This window comes from Leptonotus elevatus, chromosome 18 (genome assembly GCF_054856555.1).
Source record: "Leptonotus elevatus isolate MCC_2025b chromosome 18, RoL_Lele_1.0, whole genome shotgun sequence".
Taxonomy (NCBI): domain Eukaryota; kingdom Metazoa; phylum Chordata; class Actinopteri; order Syngnathiformes; family Syngnathidae; genus Leptonotus; species Leptonotus elevatus.
Window position 1 is genome coordinate 14885702 of NC_141256.1, and position 20544 is coordinate 14906245.

The 20544-nt window shown below is 43.9% G+C and overlaps 2 protein-coding genes across 3 annotated transcripts in view; both read right to left on the reverse strand.

Annotated features, from left to right (window-relative positions):
* ccdc85cb (coiled-coil domain containing 85C, b) overlaps nt 1–13130 on the reverse strand; it is a 34069-nt gene extending 20939 nt beyond the window's left edge. The window contains exon 1 of one of the 2 annotated variants that reach the window (XM_086061214.1): nt 11900–13130. In XM_086061214.1, coding sequence (XP_085917340.1) covers nt 11900–12638 — 739 coding nt within the window. In that variant the 5' untranslated portion in view covers nt 12639–13130. The remainder of the gene's footprint in view (nt 1–11899) is intronic. The other variant, XM_086061215.1, reaches the window with a different exon arrangement.
* Nucleotides 13131–13855: 725 nt separating this feature from the next.
* unc93a (unc-93 homolog A) lies at nt 13856–20312 on the reverse strand. The gene is made up of 11 exons (XM_086061305.1): nt 20225–20312; nt 19932–20073; nt 19569–19662; nt 18992–19100; nt 17892–18073; nt 17474–17703; nt 16739–16867; nt 16206–16417; nt 15493–15628; nt 15258–15389; nt 13856–14716 (listed from the first exon to the last, which is right to left on the reverse strand). Exons 4-11 carry the CDS (start codon nt 19079–19081, stop codon nt 14436–14438), a joined length of 1392 nt encoding a protein of 463 aa, XP_085917431.1. The 5' UTR covers nt 19082–19100; nt 19569–19662; nt 19932–20073; nt 20225–20312; the 3' UTR covers nt 13856–14435.
* Between the last annotated feature and the right edge of the window lie 232 nt (nt 20313–20544).

The window sequence follows — 20544 nt, forward strand, 5'->3', positions numbered from 1 at the left end:
CTTTTTTTTTATAAGAAAATTTTTATTATATATAAAAAAATAAAAAAAAATAAAAATCAAGTAAGCATTTAAAGGAGGCTAAATGGACCTGCGCTGGCTCCAGACAATCTTTTTTTTTATTTTTTTATGCAGGGTTATCAATCCTCTAATCATCTTACTATAAAAGCTGCAGATTAGCGCGGGGGAACATATGCTAGCTCGCCTCGCTTCCTACTGGCTGGCATTCAGGGCGGAGTTTGCGTGCTCTATGTTCTGAGTGTTTTGTATCAACGTTCAGTCAATGGACTGTGACCAAGATCCAGGCCCAGATAAAAAAAAAAAGGTGCAAGTCCTGAATTAAAAAAAAAAAAATCATGTTGAAAATAATAGCAGTGTGCTTAAAAGGCAAGTGAAAGTGCTTCACATCTGGGTTGCATGAAGTCCAGTAACTGCAATTACAGCCCGGGACAATCTGACATTTGTTCTCGCTTCGTTTGTTATCTTAATATATGAGTCATGTCATGTTTGGTACACGAGGTAGTCGGCCGACGTTCACGGAGAAGACGCGTGACCTGCTTAACAACACTTTTTTTTTTCCTTTTTTTTTTTACAACGCCATATAACGACAATGTGTCGCGCTCGCTTTCCTCAAGATTGCCTGTCAGCTCGCTTCCGGGATAATTTAAAAGGTTTCCGTGCAGAACGCTGCAAACGAGCGAGGCCTTTGCGATAATGACTTGGCGAGGACTGGCGGCTTATAACTCAACAAGGCGCTGTAAATAAGTCAGACCGCCGGACTGGAAAACACCGGGCCACCGATCAGGCGTGGCGTCTGTTTAAAAAGAAAAGAAAAAAAAAAAAAAAACAAGAATCGGGCTGGAATGTGAGGGAGTGTGCGATGTGTTTGTCCTGTTGCGCAACCAGTGCATGCAATCACTGCACGGCTCGACACTGTCGGTCCGCGTGAAGTCATTCGCCGGCTTTCTATTTTGGGCCGACATGACGATCGCTGGTACGACGTGCGTGAGCCCGACTCGCTGCTAAAAAATGCATACGCGCTCCAACAGGCAAATGATGTGAAAGAGCAGCAATAAAGGCCGGAGATGAAACGGATGTATCTATTGAAATATTTACTTCCCGCTAAAGCAGAGAGGGGGGGGAAAAAAATATGAAACCTCTGTCGTTTGCATTTTTTAGCATTGTGCAGGTGCGCTGCTATTTCCAAACTCGCTTTGTGTGTTTTTCGAAAAGCTTGGAATGTAGGACAAAGAAAGTCTAAAGATAAAATCGAACTCAATGGAGGAGAACCGCAACATTGAATTGAATCTGTTCCCTGACCAAGATTCTTACGTCATTTACACAAATATCAAAGCAATTGTCCCCATTGAAATGAATTGAAATGCCATTAATCCGTCCAAGCCCCCCCCCCCCCCCCCCAACCGAAACCACCACAATTCTACGACTGCGTCTACCTCATTCTGTCTGCATTTCCTCGACACTGGTACGCGATAGAACGCTGATGCGAGCTTGGCAAAAACCCGCCTCAGTCAGCTTTTCCATTATTTGCCACATCTGTGTTGAATATAACCAAGGGGTTGAGAAAGGGGGTTGGGGGGGGGGTTTGTCCGTGCCTCGACTGTCACTGAACTTGGCGAGGCTTTTTTGTGATGCAACTCCAGAACTTTCCAGCCGGCTAGCGATTACGTCCACATCGAAACGTTTGTCATCTGTACGGCCCTGGGAGAGCTGCTAAGCGCTAGCATATGGCTCCTTCGGAATCGGGTCAGCACAAAAGTGACCAAACTTTTTTCTCTGTGGAGGACAGAAAAATCAAAGGATGATATTTTTCTATTTCAATTCATTAATTGTAGTAAAACCTATGCCCAAAAAAAAAAAAAAAAAAAAAAGACAACAAAAAAAAAACTATGCAATGTTGGTATTTTTGAAAAAGTGCTTCTTCACAGCTTTCTGTTAAAGATGATAATAAAGCAATGTTTCCCACACCCTGTTAATACTTGGGCCCAAGTAAACTGGCCGCCGCCCAAGAAGTTTTCAAGAAAATGTATTAAAAGTATTTAAAATAATAATAATAATAATAATTAGATACGTCCAATTTCAGTTAGAAATGTATTTCTTTGCATCTTTGTATGTCCAGAAAAGCTCTAGCGTTTTTGCGATTGCCTGTAAATGTCACAAGATGGCGGAAAAGCACTTTTTTTCTATTAGATAAGGCTATGGCCTGACTAAATTCTTTAGCACACTTCAACACAAATCCGCGGAAAATATGCTGCTAAGTTTACTGTATAAAGCAAATTTATTACTAGTAGTAGTAGTAGTGGTTTTTCACACTGCTTGTTTTTTTTTTTTTAAATAGCATTCTCTCAAATGATAATTTAGTATATGATGCAGCAAATGACCTACGGACCAGTTTTGGACACCCCTGGTTGAATATGTTGCCCAACAGACTCTTCACAGTATCGCCTGGGAAGAGAGGGGCCAATGAAGCGCACCCCATAATACTAAATAGCCGGGCACCGTATCCTAGCAACAAGCAAAAAATGAAGGGGGTGGGAGGGGGGGGGGGGTTCGGGGGGGGCTTGGGCTGGGGCTCCTTGCTTTGTAGCGCCCTTGGATCTTCCTATCAACTCTCCGAGGAGACCGGCGCCCCCCCGACAAGGGCACTTTTATCAATGTGCCCTTTAACGCCGTTATATCTCCTTAAGGGGTTTAAGTGTGTGCACTCTGGGTAGCGATACCAATCGCACTCTTGAAATCCTTTTAACGTTAAAGCCCTACCAACAAAAAAAACAAAAAAAAAAACACTCTGCCACGTTAAACAGCGACCACATCCACACTTGAATTCCCGATTGTCGGCGAGCCAAGCAAAGACGACGAGGACCGTATAGGAAGATAGTCGGCGCGCCGCACGAACCCCCCCCCCCCCCCCCCCCCTCTTGGCTCGACTTTTTTGTGCTCCGTTAATTAATTTCAGATCCAGATCAAATATCGCCAAAGCGCGTTGCATACATGGCGGAGGAATCTTCAAAGAAACTGTCTGAGATTCGGATCGCGCCAAGCGCTGGCGTGCAGAGTTCACGCGCCAGTCAAATCGCACCGCTTTGAGATGTACGCCGTTAAATCATTCATGGACGCGGGGGCGCTGTGTGAAATTTGACAACTATATTCAGAGGGTCCAACGGTTCATGAGAGTTTCGTTTCTGTGGCTAAACCTAAACTTGAGTTTCACATGCATCCCAAATTTCAAGGTGATCGATAGTGCGCGATGAACTACAATATCGGAATAAGTGAAAATACAGTTGACGGTACTTTTAAAGGCTTACTTGACTCATTGAGCAAAAAGTTCATATTTTGTCAAGTATCCCTTTAATGTGATCACAATAATGCCAATGGTAGATTTCGCCAACCCAAACTCCGCAGCGAGATCACGGACAGCATTCTCATGTTTAGAAAGTGACACACTGGAATACATTAAGGCTCCCTAATAGCACTTCCTCTTTGGCTTTATTTGGAGCCACACTGAGGGTTAATTTAAAGCAAATAAACGGATACTTGCCATGTGTGACGCACGGAGCCAATGATGTTTACGCAGCGTGAGAAAAAGCACAACTGAGCCTTCCGCGTGTCTATGCCGAGACTGTTCGGGAACCGAAAATAGTGAATGAACCGAGATACTTTTTCATTCTACGTTCCGAACCTACATCATTTGTAAATCAACGTTCCATTGCACTTTTAGTTTTTCTTACAAATATTTACTGTAATAATGACTTAACATCGCGTAACTCAAGGATCCCTGCAAATGGTCATAATTATATTTTCCCGGGTTGCCATCAACCGACCTCGCTCCCAGATTTTTTTGTCCGCTTCCCAGCAAACAGAAGGACTCTGGCTTAAAAATCGGCCTGAGAGTAAATCAGACATGATCTGATCATCTGCCGAACCTGCGGCCAACTCTTCAAAGAGGATCGGAGGAAGACCCAGGAACATCTCCAGAGTTGCAGATAATCGCGCGGCCATGCCATGCCTGGTGGTCGGCCCGGTAGCGTGAATATGGAAACGCATGCTCGACAGATGGGAAGATAAACGGGGCATTTGCGCTGCATTCCTTTGCCAGCAATCGATTTAGCCAAACTCGCCTTTATCTGCGTTTCAAACTAAGCGCTTTACGATTGTCACAGCGACGTCGAAGTCCAAATAAATAACAACTCCGATCGACCCGCATAATCTGGGGGGCTCGGTTAAGTGGCGAGGTCTTAATACGTGTTGTGATGGAATTTCATCATCGCACGGATTGCAGCCTGTCCTGAACTGCCCTGCAGGAAAGACGACTCCCGACAGAAATGTTTAAAGCTAAACTCTTCATGAACCCTCCCTGGTGATTCACCTGATTCTCCTCTCAAATCTGTTGTCAAGAGGACGTTCCTCTTGAATACTTATTTTTGGAACCGAGAGGCTTCTAAAAGAAACGTATGACTCTTGGCTACATTTATTTCATGGGGTGACCCGGTACAAAAAGTCCTCTTACTTTGGTTCAACTCAAATTCCCGAGATGATCCCAATTTAGGCACGCCACGGAGGCCCTCGAAACAAGAGGAAGAGTGGAAACAGTCAGGACAAAAGGCCCGGCGGCAGATGGTCCATTGCTTGCCTTAAATGTAGGGCATGGCGGGGGTAGCAGATGAGGAGGTCACTGGTAAAACCCCGAGACCCCCACAGCATGGGAAAATACCTCCGCTCATATCCCACAATCGGCTCGCATTCAACAAGTGAGCAATACTGAAAGTGACTACTTTGCGGAGAAAAACTAACAATTCTTTAGGCAAAGGCAGCAGAAATCCTGATAAAAGTGTTTAACAAGGTTAAATAGCCAACAAGGCAAGCAGCATTTGGAGTCTACGCTCCTCAACTCGGGAAAATTCCCGAACATCTGCCGTTACATTTAAAATTGGCCTGAAAACTTGCCGATGCGGCTTCTTGGGAACAGATACAGTAATCGGATGCGTAAAGTCGAAAGGTCAAGTCGCCGATTAGTCTGTAGAACCCCTTGTTTATCGTTGGGTCTCTTATACCTCGAAAGTCGGAAATTTGGCCCGTCAGCTGGGATAGGTTTCAGTTATCCTGCTAAAAGTTGTGTTTATTTAAGCCAATAAAATGCCAGAATATTCTCGAGTTTATTGTGTTTGGGTTCTAGAGTCCAAACTTTGAGGACGATCACCCTCTGCAATTGTTTATAAATGTCTCTCTCTCTCTCTCTCTCTCTCTCTCTCTCTCTCTCTGGCACGCCCAAAGCAAAACAGAAACATTGTTTCCCCGGCTAACTCAGTCCAGTCGTTGGCACTCAGCCCGAAGGAGGAAATTAGCCTCGGGAGGAGCGCGGCGAGGTTACCTGAAACCGTTCCAGAAACCTTTCTGGCGAACAATTCGATCCAGATGCTTCAGACGAGCCTACAAAACGCGTCGGCATCCATCACGAGTGCTTGCCGCCGCTTACATAAGGCGGAGACGCTCATTGTGAAACTGCTATAATCTCATCAACACACACACACTTTTCCCAACTAGTGCACTGGTACCGCTCCGTGGGCCATTTGGTACCCGGCGTCACAGAGACTTTTAACAAACAAAAAAAAAACCGCTTGGGGACCACTTATGCAGCGGACAGGTAAGCAAGCCGAAGCCATCTGCTGACACCGACGCCGCAAAGGCCGAGCGCTGACAGGCAGAAAATCCAGACGAATGTCTAATGACTCGCGGCTCGCTGATGAGGAATCGCTCTGTCGCCGAGTCGCTGACTTTTTTGGCAGCTTGGGACCGCCGAAGGTCACAGGATGTGTTGCGTAGACAGAACTGAAGTGCTGATGTCGTACCCCGGGTGTAGGCTTGTTTTCTCTTTGCTGTTGATGTCACAGCGGCTGCTTAGCCTTGCCCGACCTTTAGCCCACATGTCAGGTTTTGCATCTTAATAAGATTTTTTTTTTTTTTTTAAATGCACCTCGTAAATCAATATGTGTTGGGAGGGCAACGGAGCACCTTTTGATGAAAGCAGTCAAGGACAAAAAACGACAAGGCGGGTCAGGACTCAATTGCTCCAGTCCAAGTATTCGGTCGAGAAACACAGTCTATGCGTCCATTTTGTATACCGCTTTGGTAAAGTGGAGTCGATCCCAACTCGCTTTGGGTGAGAAGTGGCTTCCGGGAAATTCTAAACTTGGAACATGTCAAAGAGCGATCTCGTCTCCACATAAAAGAAGTGACAAGCTCTTATTTACATTCACCAACTAATGAGAAACGTTCCGCATCAAGCGACTGGTGGGAATGGGTGACCCCCCCCCCCCCCCCCACCTCATCCCCTCTCCCCCATGTTTGTTTTTAGAGCTTTCATCAAAACAAGGACCTGACCTAACTGAGCCTGGCATCATTCCTGTGCGCGTCGACCCTCCCCCCACCCGCCCAACCCCCCCCCGTCCGACCCCTTACTCCTGCTTCAGTGATTCCGAGGCCAACCGGGGGGCCCCCCCGTCCCCTCGCCCCAACGATCATTGCTGTTGCCCTGGCGACCGAGCAGGCCCCAGACCCTCCAGCCACCCGCAACGAGGCCACAGGAATTGATTCGAAGTGGAGCGGGAACTTTTGACGTATCCCGACACGCCAGGCGAAGCGTGCAGGACTTGGAGAACACATTTTCCCCCGATTGAAGTCCTGGAATGACATCAAGCAACGGAGCCGAATCTCCCACCGCATTCTGGCGGGTGACGAGGGGTTTTTGGGAATGAGGCGGATCAGGCGGCAGGTTGACAGGAATCCAGACTGGAAAGATTGGGGATACAGTAATACCGCTTGGATTTGTGGTTCGCAAATTCTGGAGTTTTGCAGTTTTTGTGCCCTTTCAAAAATGTCCTAAGATCATTTCTAAAAGTTGTTTTTCTTCTTTCTAGCAGAAGCCTGAAGATTGACCACTATTTGCACCTGGTCTTAATTCCTTCCACCTTTACTAAGGCCCAAGTGTGAGCTGAAGAAAAACAGAACCCCAAAGTGTGTTGCTGCCACCATCACACGCTTGCCTGATCACAAAAGATCCAAAAAAGGCAAAATTGCAAATGGCGATGACGTTTTTTTTTTCCACTTTCCTGTTTCGGTGCAGTCTGCCGCGACGCCAGGATGACACGGCTTCCTCTTTTGTTGGTGCAGGAATGCGGGACATCCTGACGGGCCAGCTTTTCATTGACAGTACACAGCTGAGCGTTTCCCCCTCAGGGCTCTTTTTGTGCGCGGGAGGGCGTGCGCACCCGAGTTGTTATCGGCGTTATCAGCTCGCCGGGCACTCATGGTGGGCCGCCGGCATGACGCAAGCCAGAACGTCCTCAAAGTGAAACCCGATCGGGCCGTCCGGTTTCACTCGGTCGACGGCAGGTTAAGAAGAGCGAGCGCGGGGGAAGCGAAGCAACACAAACATCCTATTCCGGATTGACGACATTTGGACGCACGACTTGAAAGCGCAGGCGCGAGGAAACCCAAGCTATTGTGTCGTTGCTCCTTCAGCTTCCTGTAGAACTTTTTGTAATGTTTGTATTCAACCGGCGCCAGGATATTTCTGGCTGGCAGAACACGCGTGACTACCGCTGTCCCGAAATGCAAACGATGACAAAAAGCCTATGTTTGGATCCCCCTGTTTGTTTTTTTTTAGTAATTTAGCAAAACAGAACGGTTAGCTTGCTAGCTAGCTAGCTAGCGTCAGCTCTACAGCAAATTATTTCACGGCCTGCGTTCCATCGACCTTTCCCGGCAATTTGCCTCACAATCTCTTTTTTGACTGGCACTTGACATGTTCAAACGACGTCGCTAAAAGCTAAAATCATCATTCAAGACATTTCGTCAGTTTTCTCAAAACGCTTTGCCTCGGTGGAAAAATATGGAAGCGTTTGTTTGCCAATGGAAAGCTCAGTTTGCTGCCACCTGCACGCGTGCGAAAAGATGGACTGAGACAAGAACAGGTCTCAGGCCTCTGGTCCACTGTGGCTCAGATATGAACAAACTCCAGCCAAATGCTCACAAGTCTCCCCCAACCAACCACGACGACCCAGAAACACGAAGGACTAATTTGGATCGGCGCCACCAAAGCGGCCTCGTTGGTGGCCGACTGGGAGAGCTGCTTCTACGGTTTCATTGAGAGCTTGTAGGTCACGTCTCTCCCCCCGAGGGCGAGCGAGAGAGAAAGCAAAGTGGAAATCAGGGAGGCAGAGAATTCTCTCCAGGGTGGGCGGCAACTCGCACATCCCGGCTGGCTGCTCGGGAAGCCCGCTTGGAGCGTGCGGTTCCGCAGTCGGGTTGGTTCGGACTCATTTGAATCGAAGAGTGTGCGACTCCGCGACTCCACAAAGACGAAACACTAAGGACAATTATTATCTTGGGTGTTTCGAATACTCTAAACCAAGTAAAGTCATTAAGAACCCACTGAAAAACCACGCCAGGAGTGACACCAAGAACAACAATGAAAACAAAGTCAGGAAATTTGTCGTCGAGAACCGGTCAAATAACACATCAAGAATTACGTTAGGAACCAAATCAAAAACATAGTTATTATCCAATGTCATGCTATCGGTTCTATTTTTCTCAAGTACCATATTTCTATTTCTACAGAGAAAAAAAAAGAAAAGAAGAAAAAAAAAATAAAAATAAAATAAATAAAATAAAATAAAAAAAAAAGTACCATATTTCAGAAAATTATTGGCCTGCTCGGACTCCACATTGATGCAAGAATCAGGTTAAGAACCAAGTCCAACATGTACAGAAACTATGGCTGAAGGCCAAGAACCAGTAGGAGCAAGCTAAAAATGGCCGAGAAATAGGTCAGGAAAAACTTTCCGCATGAATCAATATCAGATCAATAATCAGTTCTTCTATCCAAAGAACCAGTCAAGATTAATTAAGAACCAAAACCAGCCAAGTATTGTGATTTTGCAAGCTCTAATTTCACGTAATAAACTACAAAATTCTGCTCTATTTTTGTGTTCCCCTTACAACAGATGCCTGAACAGCACGCACACACACACATACACACACACACACACACGCACACACACACCCTGTGCAATAAAAACACACAAGCTGGACTCCGAAAGAATGGGTTGGGGAGGGGTCACAACAGAAATTCAATTACGTGGACAGCAGGCCCCACCACCACCACCTCCCTGAAACCAGCCTCTTTTGAGACAAGCCAGCCCCCCCTTTAAAGTTTCCCAGCCAACACCCGACCCCCCCTCTACTCAAAACCCGCCGAGCTCGAATGAGGCTGGGGTGCCTTTCTCACACTCCTCGAGCAACTAAAGTTATGAAAGTGCATACAGTGCTCCCGCGCTACATCACAGTTTGTCGTGATGTAGCGATATAACGCTATTAGTTAGCCTGCCTATGAGGTTTCCCCTTTACGTGTTAGCATTAAGCTAGCGGAATTACATTACGTTGTGGCTCGTGGCGTTCAGGCGGGCTGGATTTTCTTAGCACGCAGTTATTTGCCTGTCGGCAACGTTTGGACAGTGTTAAGCTACCCGGCGGATCTCACACGGTCAACCCTGCTCGAGTTTCACGCCGCCAATTGACAAAAATCTCGGCAGCGTCCTCGTTAGCCAAGCGTTATTCGCGCAAACACTGATCGGGGGGGGGGGGGGGGGGGGCTGCTCGCCTCCGGGCTCGCGGCAAACGTAGACATGGATTAGCGTCACTCCCGGACGCTGCGACATTCACGTGGACGCCTTTACAGGAGCGTCCAACTTGGTTTCATCCATGTGGGACGCATGGTTATAATGTTTAATGGCCGTTTATCCCGACACGTCTGCAATAGGTGAAAATTTGCCTTATAAAGACGATCGAAATTTTTTATTTTTTTTTTTATAGTTTTACCTTTCCCTCACACTTTAAAACATATTAAAATATATTTTCCAAGTATTCCTTCGCACCTGACCTCACTAACTCGTGGTCAAGAAATGAGACGTCGTACTTTCAAAGAGATGCAGCCAATCATTGGATGCTCACATTTGCTGTGCGAAATGAAGCAATCCGCACTTCATGCAATGTACGGGCAGTGTGAGCCATACAGCAGCTTAGAGGGGGGGGGTTCTATAATACCGATGTTACGTAAAGACAGCTAAACACCGTTAAAAATACGTGTTAGCGAGTGTGTGTGTGTGTGTGTGTGTGTGTGTACACGGGGATTAAGGTCTCCCTCGTGCGCGCTTGCATGCTTTTTCCCGATTCGTTGCTACCTTCACCCACAATTCCAGGAACGGATGTCGCACGCCAGCCGAGTGACCCGACGGGAATCTGCTGCTTTTAAAACGTGAGGATGGAAGGAGGACGGACGGGGGGGGAGGGAAAACAAACAAATAAACAAACAAAGCCAAGCCAAGAAGGGATGAGGGAGCGTTCCAGCTCGTTTGGGGTTTTAGTGTCATTCCGACCATCCGTGATGGCGCTTTCATCCCGAGCCGACTTGTTCTTCAGAACTGTGGGATGCTGCCTCTGTCGCTGCCAGGAATATTAAAGCTGAGCAGACCAGCACGCACGCACATTTTATTTTGGAAGTTGGAAACGATATCAAACATATTGATCCAATATAGCGACCAAAACTGGGGCCTGTAAAATGTGATTAAATGTAATTTTTTTACACTTAATCAAGCGGCAGATCATATTTTTGTTACAAGAATGTGAAGATAAGCAAAAGAGCAGTGACGTGTGTGTGTGTGGGTGTGTGTGTGTGGGGGGGGGGGGGCACTTAAAGATGCTGTGCGAGTGCGTCCGATTTAATCTGCCCAATCAAGACTTGGTGGTGGGGTTAATCCAAGTAGCCCCCCCCGCCAACCACCACCCATAATCCTTAAAAGCAATTTTGATCGGCATATGCCGTCGCCATCATCACACGCACGCTAGCTACACATTTGCCTTTTTTAAATTTTTTTTTTATTTATTTTTTTAAATAGCGAATCACAGTAGAGGATCGTTTGACTAAAGTGATCCGTCTTGATGAGTTTAAAACTATAGCCTTCAGTGTAATACCACAACATACAAGACAGATCCGAGATCGAGGAGAGGTGCAATGAGAAGAGGCAGAGAAGGTCTCCAACTAATCACCATGAATAGTGATTGTTCCCGCAGTGTAGCAAAAATATGTCTGTATTAAGTGTTGCTGCGGTGTTAAAATAGCAGTTGTTTGAAAATTTCGAACTACCGTAACAATTTATTTATTTTTGTTCTATGCTAGCTTTAAGCTACCGGACTTTTTGTAGACATCATGATCATATTTCATGCTATAAACTAAACAAACCAATTTCTGCACAAATGCAATTTTATACTTCAGAACATCCCTATTTGAAATATTGTCACGTTGTTGAAAAGAAAATGGAAATTCCTGTTTCATCTTAAAATTATTCACAAATGTATTGTTCTATTAAAAAAAAAAAAAAAAGCCTTTACTCATGCAGAGATGTCAGATTAATGACAATCAAATCAGAACTTAATTGTCCCAAAGCTTACATGTAATTGGTTTCTCATGTTATTGCCACAATAATCCTCATATGCACTTATTAAAAATCCTGCAACATAAAAAGTTATTGCAAATAATTTTTGGGACCCCCCCCCCCAAAGCTATCTTTACATACCCCAGGGGACCCCGAGTTGAGTTTCACTGCTTTATTTTAATGACATGCGAACCAGGAAGCAACAGCTCCGACGACCCCATTTTGAGAATGACTGCTCGCTCAAAGTCCACCAGCGATACTAATGAGGAGAAGTGGTATCAAAAATGGATGGATGGCAAGTTTATGGACCCCTCATTGAGAACTACAACTTTGAAGGCACTTTGAGCTTGGCAAAAAAATGACGGCTAAAAACAGCTGTGTTCATGTCCACTCACCATTAAGTCCATTGGGGATGCTCCTGTGATGGTGCGGCACCGTCAGGTCGTCCATGGACCTCCGCATGGGTTGGCCCAACTTGGTGGCCTCCGGGGCGGGCTTGTTGACATGGTTGTGATTGTGGTGGTTGTGACTGTGGTGGTGGTGGTCCGGACTCCCCGCGCTTCCAGCGCTGGAGGTGCTGCTCCCATCCCCGACATCCCGAACGGTACCGGTGCCCCCGTTGAGGTTGCTCAGGCTGGACTGGCTGTCTATGGAGCTCCTGGAGCCCGCCCCGTTCCTCTCCTCGTCCAGCATGAGGATGATCTCCTTGAGCTCGCCGTTCTCCCGCAGAACCGTGTCCTGGTTGGCCTCCAGCTCCTTCAGCTTCAGCATGTAGGCGCCCACTTCCTTCCACATGGCGCTGGCCGTGTAGCGGCCGAAGCGCTGCCACTCCCGGGACAGCTTCTTGCCCTTCTGCCGGTCGTCGTCCAGGAAGCAGCAGAGCTCGCGCAGCTCCTGGTTGTCGTCCTGGAGCTTCTGGTTGACCTCCTTCAAGCTGCGGATCTCGTGGAGGTGCAGCTGGAGCCGCCGGTTGATGTCCTTCATCAGGTTGCCGTGCTCGATCATCAGGTTCATCTTCTCGCCGTCGACGCGGCGCAGCAGGCGGAGGAGCTCCTCCTTGCCGCCGCGGAGGAGTTCGTCGTCGGTCAGCTGGCCCGGGTCGATGCCCGCCACCTCGGACTGGTTCTTGGCCATGGCTCGGTGTGTTACTGGAGGGGTTACTTCGAAGCGGGGAGCGCGCTCAACCGAGCCTCAACTGCGGAATGGTGTTAAAAACACATCGCGGAGGGAGCACGAAAATATGTCAAAAGTAAAAAACGGAACAAGAATTACGCACACATTCCGTCGCTAACGCTCATCAAGCAATTAACGTCCGAGCGGTGTCACTGAGACCCCGCCAGACATCGCACCAAACCGAACCGAACCAAAACCGATACTGAACTGAAACGCGCAGCTCAACAAGCGAGTCAGCGGAACGAGAGGTGAGGTGACAGGTCGGTTTCGCTCGAACGTACCACTCCAAAACAAGAGTCCGACTTTGGTTCGCGACGCTGAGTGCCCTCCTGCCACCGGGCTGCTAAGCCTCTTTAGCGGGATTGGAGCCTCACAGGAGCGGCTGGAATTAGCGGCGGCTGAGGGCCCCCCTCCTTCCTCCGTCCTCAGCCAAACATTGGACTTTGAACGCGGCCAATCAAGACGAAGGAGGGGGCGGGCGGGCGGGAGGGAGGAGGGCCGAAAGAGGGAGGGAGGCAGCGCAGGTATCAAGAAGCGCAATAGAGTCTCGCGAGATTTGCACTTTAAAGAGAGGTCATAAAGACGCCGCCTTGCTGCAAGACGTCAACATGTCAACCATGTTGGATGTGGCAAATCTGCCTGTTGAATTGACGCAAATAAATGGACTCAATTCTTTAAAAACAAAAACAAAAAGAGACATACCTCTAAGTGCGTAAAGTTAATAGGCCTCATTTACAGACTAATACATTTGGGATGTATTCAAGGAGGGGGCCACAGGTAGAAAAGAAACACATCCGTTTCTCGTGAGATTTGATTTCAAAGAGACTTCACTTCACAGTCATACACATGAAGGGCAATTGGTGGTACGTTGGCTCTGCCTACTGTATTATGCCCAAGAATCACTGGATTGAACAAATGTAGAAATTAAAAACACTTTTCCCAAATAAAACACACACGTAATGAAATACAGTCAAATATTTTAAATTAAACGCCAGTACTCAACTAATTATTCAGAATTACCCACGTCCCACACATTATAGGATTTGGTAAATAGACATAAATTCAATATTTAATATTAATATCATATTGCATTTGGTGCTTACCAATATTGCTGTTGTGGACCAAGCTAAACATTGCTCATTACTTGCTTTGTTATGAGTGTGGCTGTTCTGATTGGAGCTTTTCATGTCCAAGTGTAGTGTATCATTTGGCCACAAGAGGTCAGCAAAGGCTTTTTAAGGGGCGACATTTTAATCCTGACGATGAAGAACACGCGTTAGGTTGTTAAACATTTTACATTATAGAATACATTAACAGGGTCCATATTTTTGTTAAAAAATAAAATAAAATACAACAAAACATGCTTAATCATTTAATACAATAATTTCAGTTTACGTAAATGCCATTTTACTTGTGTTTTGTAAATGACCACTTTTATTTACTTTTCTCAATATGGAAAACCGAGGTGATGTTTTACAAAAGTAGTCTGACGTCGGAATATAAGAATAACATCGTATTGTTTTACAAAAATATATTTGGTGCGTTTATATTCAGATTTTTAAAAAGTCTACATTATTTTTGCAATAAAATCAGAGTTGATCTTTGAGGAGAATAAAGTTCTGATAGTTCCGAGAGGGAAAAAAAAAATCTCCTAGATGATAAATGTTGACTTCTGAAAGCACGGGGTCTATCTTAGACCATGTGAGCGGTTTGACGAGTGTTGTGATTATGATAGCAGCCTACATTGTTGTTGTTCGTTCAGAGTCGGGTCTGTCCGGATTTCTTGCTGCTGTCCATGGCGACGGCTTTCTCATCATATCCGTCGTCCTCGGCTTTCGTGGAATTCTTGTACTCGTGGTACTCTACCACTGGGTAGGTGACAACAGTCAGCAGCAGCACGGCCAGCAGGATGTACAGTTTGTACTCCAGACACAGGAAGGTACTGTACGCAAATGCAATCACGAAGCCCAAAGATTCCCACATGCGGTAGTTGGCGAAGGCTGCCTCCTTCTCGGCTGGGAACAAGATGCCGTACAGAGCTGCCGCAACAACAACAAAAGCAACAATAAATATAAAGTGTCTATATTTATGCAATTTTTATGACAGCGAATACAACAAATACAGTAAACCCACGTCCATAGTTTTGAGTTCACAGTCCTGCTATTTTTCTGCATGTAAGTCCAATGTTGGCCACTAGATGGCAACATACTATTTTTAATTTGAACGAAGAAAAGTGAAAACAGGAAGTAGGCTTATTTCAAGAAGCAATTTGTTTTTGCTATAGATTATTCATACATAGTACATATTTGGCCATAGTTATTGCTGTATATTGTGAAATGGGTGAAAAGTTTGGAAAAATTATTTTTTTTACTTTTTATTATTTTTGTCAATATGTTTTTATATGTGTTTGTATTATTTTAACAGTGTGTTTAAATACCTTTAAAAAAAAAAACATGTGATGTAAATGCTATACCAACATGGCTAGGGAATATTTAAATCTGATATTATATTTTGGATTTATTTCTCATTTACTGTACAATTACATTTAAAAAAAGTCAGCAATTTTTGTTGTGTTCTGACCGTTGGTCTGCGTCTGCCAGATGGCGTCAGCCATTCCCCACAAGGCGGGAAAAACAAAGAAGACGCCCAACTCGTTAGGATGAGGCCTCCAATACAACAGTGCGATGATGCATGCGAAGTTAGCCGCCGCCGCTAGAAAACACAAATACATGGCACAAAGACAAAATGTTGATGAATTGTCAATATAAAAACAACAACACGCAAGACAAAGGGAATACTTTTTTTTTTTGTTTACCCAGAAAGAATAACGCCGCCCTGCCGGTGTAGCGAGCCAGCCGTCCGAAGAGGAAGGAGCAAAGCGAATTGGATGCCCCGAAACACATCATCACGAAGCCCACGTAGTGAATACCCAGCGCGCACGTCACGTAGTTCTAAAAACAACACAACAATACACTCAGTTATACTTAAGTAAACTTTTGATTAGGCAGGCAATTAAAATTTGTAATCGTAATTAATCGCATGACTTTGAGTTAACTCGCGATTAATCGCAAATTTTATATCTGTTCCAAATGTCAAATAAAATGTACAATACACATTTTTTCTAAGTTTTCACACTTGTTAAAAGTGTGTGGGGGGGGGGGGGGGGGATAAAAGTGGATTTTTTTTTTAACTAATAGCTACAACACACAACTTTCTCGACAAGGGGAGGTGACAGTGGACAAGATAGTCGTCCATTGTCCAACCCAAGACACGCTTAGGACCGCCCCCTCATTTGAATAACATTTCGACCTGGCAGTATGGACAAAAACTGGCAAAATTAATTAATTAAAAAATATATATATACATATATATTTCTTTCGTTTGTATAAAAAAACATTTTTTAATTTTTTTAATTATATTTTTTTATGCCCGTTTTTATATTCACTTTTATGTCATGTATTTATTTTGAATGTTGGCAGTTTTGGTCCTCCATAAACAATGACCCTGTGTTGTAATACAGTAAGTGACCTTTGTGTACTCTCCGGACAGGAAGCTCTGCTCAAAGCCGCTGTACATGGTGAGCGGGATGAGGGCGAGCAGCCTCCAGTCCTTCAGAAGACGGAAGGTGGCCAGGAAGGTGTGGCAGAATGGCTCGCGGTTGCCACGGAAACGGCTGGTCTGCTCGCGGTCGATGTTGTCCAGGAATATGGCCACGATCAGCATGGCCAGCACGCCCACGCCTGTCCAGGAAATATATCGGGACTCGTTAAATAAACACTAACAGGACAGAATCCGATTGTTGAAGTATTCCAAGATTTTTCTTCAACAGCAACAAAGACATTTTTAATAATACTTTTGTTGTTTTAAACCTAAAAAACAGCTTCTGAACTTCAACAACAAAGAAATGTTTTGAAACCCAACACAAACGTGGGTTGCCATGGTTACCAAGTAGCAAAGACATCAGGAACCACCAAAGAACGTCCACATTTGACGTTGCTACGTAGCTAATGATGCTACGTCGCATGTCGTCCATGCGCGAAGCTGATCAGCGTTGACGTTACCAATGTAGCATCCGACCAGGGTCCACACCAGTTTCTGCGCCGGCCTGCTGCTGGTGCTGCTGTTGGAGGAGATCGTCAGGCCGCAGTCGGCAGCCCCGCAAGCCTGCAGCTGCTCGTCCGAAATGTGAGCTGGCAACACATCGTTCACATGTTAGCGATATCAACATACGAGAACATTTTTGCAGTTTTATGAAATGTTTTTTATGATTTTACTGATGTTTTTTTACTTAAAATAATTAGCTTAGTGTCTTTTGCACTTTAACGTAAGTTTTATATTTGTATGTTAGTTTTTTCATTGTTACATTTTTATTTGAATGGTTTGCATTCTTTCTAAATTGTCTTATGTTCCTACTTCACAAAATTTACAATATTTTGTGTATATCAATATTTAAGTTTTTATTCAATATTTGTTCATATTTTTTGTGTTAAAATGTTAGTTTTTTTCCGTATAATTTGTACATTCTTCCTTACTTATTAATTTATAATTTTTGTTTGTTTGTGCCAAAGTTCAACTTATTAATTGCTCTAAAATGTATCTTGTGTTTTCAATCAAATTTTTACCGAAAAACATTGCCACTTCAACAAGACATGTTTTTTATTACTTCATGTTTTACATTTTCAGTTAATTATCTCTACATCTTTTGGTCACATTTTTTGATCACAATTTAAACTTAATGAGCTCCGTGGAGACAAATTAGTTTGCATCAATCCGCGCCTAGTCTAGGTGGTTGTTACCGATGTTGGTGTCCTGTCCAAAAATGAGCGAAGACATGAGGTTCCCCCACACGGCGGACGACTGAAAAATGAAGAAGAAGATGCCAAAATACTGGTTGATGATGTCCGGACCCTTCTTCCCGTCCTTGACCGCCTGCTTGTTGCCGGAGATGGTGAGGTACGTGCACTTGGCCGACCACAGAGGGGAGCCGCCCAAGCCCAGGATCACAGAGGTGGGCATGAGAGTGTACCTGAGGAACGCATGCGTCTTAACTGAGACAAAGATCTGCAAGTTAAGAGAGTCGTCTTCAACAACCGGTTTGACGGTTTACAGTATTTTTAAAAAGTCGAGCTTTAAATAACTCTCCAGGGTTTCTATTCCCGAGAGAAGGTTCAATACAAGCGGAGGAGAACGTGCAGTACCACGTATGGTTCTTACCATCCCGGGTAGAGGTTCCCAAAGGAGTAGGAGACGTAGCAGGCCATGCCGGCCACGATGGTCCACTTGCAGCCCAGGTTCTTGATCATGAGCGGCGGCAGGAACATGGACGAGATGATGATGGACGCGTAGATGACGCTCAGAGACACCACCCCCATGCCCTCCTCCGCATTCAGGCTGCTCTGAAGAGGGAAGCCGCAGATATAGAATTGGTTAGCATTATTATTATTATTATCATTATTGTAGTGTAGTTTCATTTTCAATTGCGATAAAAAATAAAAATAAATCACATACATTTGTATTTACAGTTTCAAATATAATGTGATTATTTTATTTCAATTTTATTGTATTTTAGCTGATATTGTTTTAGGATGCGGGAAAATAAATCACAATTATTAGTATCTCATTTTTGTTTGCAATTTTTTATAAATATATTTTATTTTTCACATTATGGTTGTTGTTTTTTTAATTAAAATGTATTGTATTTTATGGCATTTTAGGTTGTGAAAATATTTAGAAATGTATTATTGATTATTTTTATTTAATATTAAAGTGCTTTTTTTGTGTGGGGGGCAATTTATTTTATTTTAAATTGCAGAAAAATTGCAGTTGTATTGCATTTTTTAAATATTTTATGTTACAAAAAAAATCTAATTTTTGTGTTATATTGTACAATTTTAAAACGGATGAGCAATAAAGAAAATATTTTTTTTAATTATTTACTTAAAAAACTATTTTGAATATTTTTTTAAATAATGAAAATTAAAAGCATGGAATAGAAAAACTAGGATATTAGAAAAAAAACTCTTAGTAAAAAGAGTAATCAGTGCTATGGACGAGTAATGACTCAAACTAAAAATATGTTAGTATTATGCATAAAAAAATCTATTTCAGTAAGTTATACAAGAATAAAGCAAATAATTGGAGGTTACCTTTTTTGCTTATGTCCATTCAGGCAAAATACACTTTAAAAACAAAAACAAAAAAAAACAATCTCAAGCGCATACACTTCATTGCACTCTCATCCTTTTTAGACTAAAAAAAATAATAATATGAATATTGTGTACAGGTCCAAATATTAATAACAAGCTTGTATTTACCTGTAAGCTCTGCAGTCCGCCGTACGCCGTGAAGAGCGACAGGAAGCCCAGCGACACCACCAGAACATTCTTGAAGTTCCGGCTGATCATGGCTGCGCTTTGCCAATACCTCAAACACAAAAAATCCAGCGAACTCTCACAAGCTTAATAATAATATTCAATGAGAAATACAAGGTGGATTAGCTTGTGCTGGTTACTCCCTAGAGAATCTTGACTGCTGAGTGGAGGAACCGTTCTGATAAATAAGCTTTTAACTAGCAAGACCAAAGTACACAGACACACACACACACCCGTACTTATCTTTAGTCCTCATATCTATCAATATTTGACAATATGATGCATTAAAAAGTTTGTGATGAGTACCGTTTTATTACTACTGATAGGAAGTCACTGTTGCACAGTCATACATCGTCACCCACGCACACACGTTACACATCTTGGGTGTGTTGGGAATTTCTCCAAAGATAGTTTTCACGTGATCGCTATTTGTTTTTCCATCATGTTGCAGATCCAGATCGATTTGCACGGACGTACTGGGCCCCGAATTCAGCACGGGAACATCAAAACATAATCTCACCTGTTTTCTGGGTTTGGTCACGTGACGTGGGCAAGGTGAGCCCGTGACAACTTTGACGTCATTTCAGGCCACAGCAGGACAAAATGGCAGCCCCCTGAGATAGATTAAAAAAATAAAAAATAAAGCTTATTTTTCTGCTTACTTCATATTTCACAAAACAATCTATACCATGTTATCACAAAGAAATGTTTTGACTTGACACATTTAAATACAAAATAAGTAAAATAGTACAGACATGTCAGGTCGACATTTGACTATAAATTGTATTATGGTTTCTGCAAATCAAAACCATTTGAAATAAGCAGCACATCTCAGGCCTAAACTTCAACTCTGAACACTTATCCTAACTTGTTTAATGTTTACCTTCGAGCAATATCTCAGTAGCTGCACTGAGGCATCCTTTAACCAGCGTCGCGTCGCTAAATGCTCGTTTCCGTTGTCCCCAAATCCACCAGGGAACATTCATTTGTCCTTCAGTCATGTTGCTCTGCTGTTTTTGGATGTTCTGTCCAAGGATAACGATGTATTTGGTTTAATTACAGCCACACGTCTCACAACACACGAAACGCAACAGGTTTGAGAGTGAGAGTAAATTGCCATTAAACCGTGCCGCATGCAATACATGTGATAGCATGTAAGCTAAGGCTAGCATGCACCTTGTGAGTGAACCACCGCCGTGTTGGCTTTTCTGCATTGGATAGGGAAACACTTTTTTTCCCTTCTTTTTTTTTTACTTCTGAGAATGTGCTTCCATAAAAGTTAGAGACTATTTAAAAAAGCTAATTTAATTAAAATAAATAAACACATTAAAAAAAAAAAAAAAAAAAACACTGGACCGCTGTTGGCAAATTTCCGAAACTGACGCCCCGCCCCACCCTTACTTACTCACTCACTCACTAATCATGTACAATACGTGTAGTGGACTCTCAAATAACTCAACAACATAGAAATGAGTGACTGATTCCCAATCCCAACA